This window comes from Nanorana parkeri, unplaced genomic scaffold (assembly GCF_000935625.1).
Source record: "Nanorana parkeri isolate BGI_ZX_2015 unplaced genomic scaffold, ASM93562v1 scaffold619, whole genome shotgun sequence".
Taxonomy (NCBI): Eukaryota; Metazoa; Chordata; class Amphibia; order Anura; family Dicroglossidae; genus Nanorana; species Nanorana parkeri.
The window spans coordinates 744,897-750,896 of record NW_017306887.1 but is presented as its reverse complement, the minus strand read 5'-3'; the positions used below and the strand labels follow the sequence as shown (position 1 = coordinate 750,896).

The 6,000-nt window shown below is 40.9% G+C and overlaps 1 protein-coding gene across 1 annotated transcript in view; it reads right to left on the bottom strand.

The window, feature by feature from the left end:
• Positions 1 to 6,000, bottom strand: part of DCC (DCC netrin 1 receptor) — a 410,882-nt gene that overhangs the window by 30,562 nt on the left and 374,320 nt on the right. Inside the window, exon 23 of the mRNA XM_018562973.1 lies at positions 5,077 to 5,236. Within this exon, the coding sequence (XP_018418475.1) occupies positions 5,077 to 5,236 (160 nt within the window). The remainder of the gene's footprint in view (positions 1 to 5,076; positions 5,237 to 6,000) is intronic.

Sequence of the window (6,000 nt, the reverse complement as noted above, 5' to 3'; positions counted from 1 at the left end):
GGCCGGCCTGGAAGCTGCTCGTCGGGCTCCACTGTCTGCTCGTCACGGACGAGCAGACGAGTGGATTTTCGAGCCCTGTATATATATATAAGGAAAGGAGGAAAGAAAGGAAGAAAGAATGAAAGAATGAAAGAAAGAATGAAAGAAAGAATGAAAGAAAGAAAGAAAGAAAGAAAGAAAGAAAGAAAGAAAGAAAGAAAGAAAGAGAAAGACAATGAGAGGGGTAGAGAGATGAATAGAGAGAAAAGGGAAGGAAAGGAAAGGAAAGGGAGAGGAGAAGAGAAAGAAAATGAAAGGAATAGAGATAACAATAGAAGAGAAGAGAGAAAGATAGAGAGTGAGAGAGAGAAAGAAAACGAAAGAAAAGAAAAGTGGTTGGGGATAACATACGGTTATGTACCATATATGGTTTCCAAATTGTATGTTTTATTGTATAATACAGTATATAAATATATAAAATGTTTACTCTACTTTGATTAAGCAGGACCTTAGGCAGGACAGTAGCCTCTTGTCCTATCAAGCTCCCTGCTTTCAGGCGACTGCAGTGGGGTTAATAAGGCATGTGAAGCATGTGAACAGGGACTTAACAGAGGGCTATTACAAGGCATTTATGATTAGCTAGGCATTACATATTAACATAAATCCCTCCATTATTTGTTGATGGACAGAGTTGATTACTTGGTAATCTCAGGTGTCCCCAAAGTGCAGGCTCAGGACCAGGGAGTGATAGAAACCTGATTACCAATATCTACAGGCATGCGCAGATCATGATGGCCTGGTGCACAGAATCTATCCTAAGATAAAAAATAAAAGTAGTATTCAGAATGTCTTCTTCAAACAAAAAGGTTTCATGTTTGACAGTGTGACAGAGCTTTCCTCCACACTTCAATCTACTAGAGAGTATGGCCTGCCAGCAACCCCTGCTAAATGTATTTTGCTTCTGTGGTTTTAGCACCATACTGCTGTCTCGATCAATGCTGTACACGCAGAAGAGGGCTATGCTGGATAGGCCTGAGGTTTTTGAGTGGTTAACAGAGACATATCTGCAGCTTCTGGAGTACACAGGCTTGTAAAAGTCAAAATAGATGCTCATTTTCTTCCAAACATCTAAATTGACTGCAAACTGAAATTCTGCTTCTCGCGTCTTATCTCCTTGTCTTGTTACCCTGCCAGCAGCTGGGGAACTGCAGTCTGGGAATCTCTTCAGAAAGACATAATTTCAGATATAATTCTTAACAAACCCAGGAACATTTTTCGCTCTGGAAGCTGAGAGTAGCAGAGTGGTACTGCTCTGCTGCTCAGGAAGCTCTGGCCAAGACTACTCCAGAGCACCGTTTTTAAGGAGTTGTTTACAGGGTGAAATTAAAAAAACATAGTGCAAGTATTTAAGGGATTGCTAATTAAAATGTTTGCCATGTTGAACAATCACAAATCTCCTGGGATCCACAGAGTATATTTTAAAAAGATCTTTCCATATTGTAAAGTGTACTCATTTCCTAAACAAAGCAGGAGCAGACAGATGAGAACAAATTATGGGCCACACCAAGCCATGTCACGTCTCCCATTGTGACTTTCAGGCCAAGGAAAGCTCCTGGTTGGTGCATGACATGGCAAAACTCTGTGGATGTCGATTGGCAGGATCTGCTTATACCGAGTGTACAGGTGACACTACCTACTGCCAAATTCTTCATAACTGAAGCCCAAGTGAGTACAAGCTTTGTTTCTAAATGGATGAATGGGCAGCTCCTGCTGTACTATGTGTAGAAGTGGTGCTGCTTGATGCTGACTTACATTCAACTGAAGCATAAGCAGAGTCTGCCAATGCCTGTAAATGGATCAAACCCAAGCAGCAACTATTGTACTGAGCACATTGGCACAACCCAGAGTCTGGCTACAGTTGTAAAATGATCAAAGACTGGGAATGAGCTTCGGGTTGGCTACTACCATGGGTTCGTGGCTAACTCCCTGGATTTGCAGAGTTCCTGAATTGTGAACTTTTAGCTAAAAACTGGTTCGCTGCCAAGAATCATGAACAATCTATAATGCAGCGCATAGCCTTTGCCCCGGTCACCTGAGCCACATGAGCCAATATTTGAATGCATGGATAACCCAGGCTCCCTTCCTTTAAAAGAGTGTGCCAACTGCAGCCATATTGCCAGTGTGTGTTGGAGCTTTTACAGAAAGCTGAGAATTCTGTGTAGGTAGAGATACTTTTATTTTGTTATTATTATTGTTGACATTGGTACATGGCAGTCATGGGCTTCCCATGCCTTTTATTTGACAATAGTTTCCCTATTGCCCTACAAATGGCCAGAATTGAATAATAAGTTTGCCCCCCTATAGACGTTATTGGAATTCACCGCAATGGTTATGATCTTGATGGACCTGTTAAGTTATGATGGATGAACTCGATGGACCAGTGTCTTTTTTCAACCTTACTCCACTAGGGAAGTCAGAAATGGAAAAAGATTTAGGGGTCATAGTAGACCACAGATTGAATAATCGCTTGCAATGCCAGACTGCTGCAAACAAAGCTAGCAGAGCCTTGTATTAAAAATGGAATGTACTGTAGAGATAAAGCAATAATTTTGCCACTTAATAGATCACTGGTTCGGCCTCATCTGGAGTATGAGGTACAATTTTGGTCACCAGTCCACAGAAAGGATGTCCTGGAGCTGGAGAGATTCCAGAGAAGGGCAACCAAACTAATTAAGGGGCTGGAGGATCAAAGCTATGAGACAAGTTTACTATATTTAGACTTGTTCATGCTGGAAGTGAGGCGATTAAGAGGGGGCATGATTTTAATGTACAAAATGTTTGGTGGTGATGGCAACATCAGCAATAAACGTTTTACTCTAAACTTCCTAACAAGCACCAGAGGCCACCACCTAAAATTAGTAGAGAAAAGATTTAACCACAAAAGGCTTCTTCTCAATCAGAGTGGTTAAATATTGAAACTCTCTGCCACAAGCAGTAGTATCAGCAGAGAGTATTGAATCATTCAAAAATCAATTAGATACCTTCCTCAGATACCGTAACATACATGGGTACAGGTACTCTTAAAACCTTAAACCCCCCAAGGGACTCATATACACACATGCACGCACTACACACACACTTACACATAAAGGTTGAATTTGATAGACCTGTGTCTTTATTCAACCTCAAATACTATGTAACTATCTTCAAGCAAGATTTGCAAAACTGTTTGTGACCAGGACACTGCCCTAATTTTCTCATCTCTATTAAAGACAGGCAGCAGCTATCATATCGAGTATATTGTTGGCACTGCCTGAAGCCAATTTCTCCATATCTGAAGCATATACTGTACAGAGTTTGGCTGGAGCTTCAAATGGATCAAAAACAAGCAGCAACTATGATATTGAGCATATTGTTGGCACTGCCCAAAGTTTTTCTCTCTATATCTGGAAGATATTCAGTGAATATCCTCAGCTATAAATGGATCAAAGATAGGCAGCAACTTTTATATTGAGTCTATTGTTGGCACCTACCGAAGCTAATCCCTCTATATCTGGAAAATATGCAGAGAGGGCAGACTAGCCTCTGCTATAAATAAATCAAAGATAGTCAGCAACTACAAGTGTATTGTTGTAACCTCCTGAAGGCAATCCCTCTATATCCAGGGCATATACCGAGTCTGAACAGGCTTCAGATTAAAATGGATCAAAGGCAGGTTGGGCTACCTGTACTGAACAAATGCTTGAGGTTACCTATCACTGATTTGTCAATATTTTAAAAATGGCAGCCTAAACAGGCTTCATCTGTGATCTATGATAGGCAGCTGTATCATTATAGGAGGTTTTTCCTCCTCCTCCTCCTCCTCCTCCTCCTCCTCCTCCTCCTCCTCATGAGAACATTTTAAATCAATTCTGTAGAAAGTAGATGAGAACAGGCCGATCTTCCATCGCTGTGTAAGGCTATGTGGGGGAGGGTGGCTTTAAAACCTCTTTTGTTGGAGTTGAATAAGGGGAACATATAGAGGAAGTATAAATGTTGCAATTGCTGCCCACCCCTTCTTAAAGGAGTAGTTCCCTGACTGTCAAGCTGATCCTGTGGCACAAGATTGCAGATTAGGAGCTTTGACATCACTCTTTAGGTCAAGACAATTATCCCGTAAAGAGATTTAAGATGTCTTAAATGCCAAGGACCAGTCTATTATTGCCATCTCTCCCTTAGAGCAAGCCATATTAAAACTATATACATGATTAATTGGACACTAGTGCCGATTTACTGCCAGAGTGTAAGAGAAAACATACTTGTTTTGGGGGTCAAGCTTTCTGGAACAAATGCAGAAGTGGTACTGCTCTGCTTAGGGCACATTTATTACCAACTACTTGTACTCTGCTGGTTTAAAGGTCCAGTCAAACAACTAAACAGAGATAAAACATACATATAGCATCTATTTAACTGCCAATATAATTGCAAATTATTGCACACACTGTGCCATCTACTATGCATACAGATGAGTATTGAAGCCTAGCTATGGGCAAAACATGGGCAAGATGAAGCAACAAAACCCCATTTAGTGGAATGGAAAGACATTAGAACATCTGCCATGTATAAGTGTTCTCTGAGTCTTCTTGTTGCGGTGCACCCTGCACCCTTTAATTTCCTATCATGGTGTCACTGGCAGAAGACGTGAGTGGAGATATGCCCAAAGAAGACACATAATGTAATGAAAGCTTGACAAAAGTTCTAACTCATGCACTTTATCAAGAACTAAAACAAAGCTTTTACCTGGAAATGGACTTTAAATGTAGATGAGATGTACCACCTTAAACTCATCAGCTCTAAGCTCCAAGTGGGGATGATTGCTATGCATTGGGGATCTTACATTGACTTGTGATAGACTGCATGGTAGTTGATTTTAAATGTTTTAGGTATCAAATGAAGTATATATATATATACACACAGCAGCAGCCTCTTGCACTTGGTTATTGACATCATGTGTTAGACATACAGTTTGCACTATGGGGCTGTTGTGGCCTCATGCATGGAAGGATATTCTACGTGGAGTTTAATCAATTAAGAAGATTGATCAAAACATTGACATACTTTCTCTGCTGTGCTGACGACCTCCGTGTGCAGATAACGGCTACTATGACTACCACCAAAATAGTGATTGCTCCGACAGTAACCACAATGATGACTAAGAGATTGCTGTTCTTCTGCGGGGTGACACCATGCGGCGGATGCATCTGTCCGATGGGAGGTTCTGGAAAGTGAAACAAAGTAAGAGATAAACCGCCTGTTAAATGGCCACAAACAAAATGCTGCATTGAGGTAATACTGTACAATTTTGTTTTTTTTAAACATAAAGAGGAAAAGTAAGGTTTCTCCACTTCAACCTTGAAAACAGAGAACTGGAATAAACTAAAAATACATTGCCATGTGAATTACCTTCGACTTCTGTGACGCACTGTTGGCAGAAAATGCAACCTATGAGAGATTTTGGCTTACATCAGGGAAAAATACCGGTCTGCGGCTCCATTTCTCTAGTCATGGGTTGTTAATACAACTGGCTTTGCAGAAAATGTAATTATTTTCAATGCAAAGCCCTCCCTCAACCAGAGCTTTGGATAATGACCACTGCCTATGGTGGCAGGGTTGGGGCAGCACCAAAAGGTACAAATTGTGATAATTTTTTCTGTCCACCGCTGGCCATTTCAGGCTAAACTGAACTGCTGTGGAAGGGAAGTGTTGAGAGGAATCACAAGGATCTTTACAGTCCAGAATACCTGAAACCATTGCTGCTTTTTCTTGTTTTGTGGCTTGTACTTTGGAAAAGTAGCTTTGAATATAAAATCAGACCTAAAGCTGCCTCTCGTTCTATTGTTTGTTTTCAAGTAGCCTAGGGCAGCATGATGTCCCCCACCAAACATTTATACCCGCATCTGCTAATGTCCATACATCTTCCTTAAAAACTGATATGTAACCTTCATTCCTGGGTCTGCTGCAGCTTAAGATGACATTTACCAA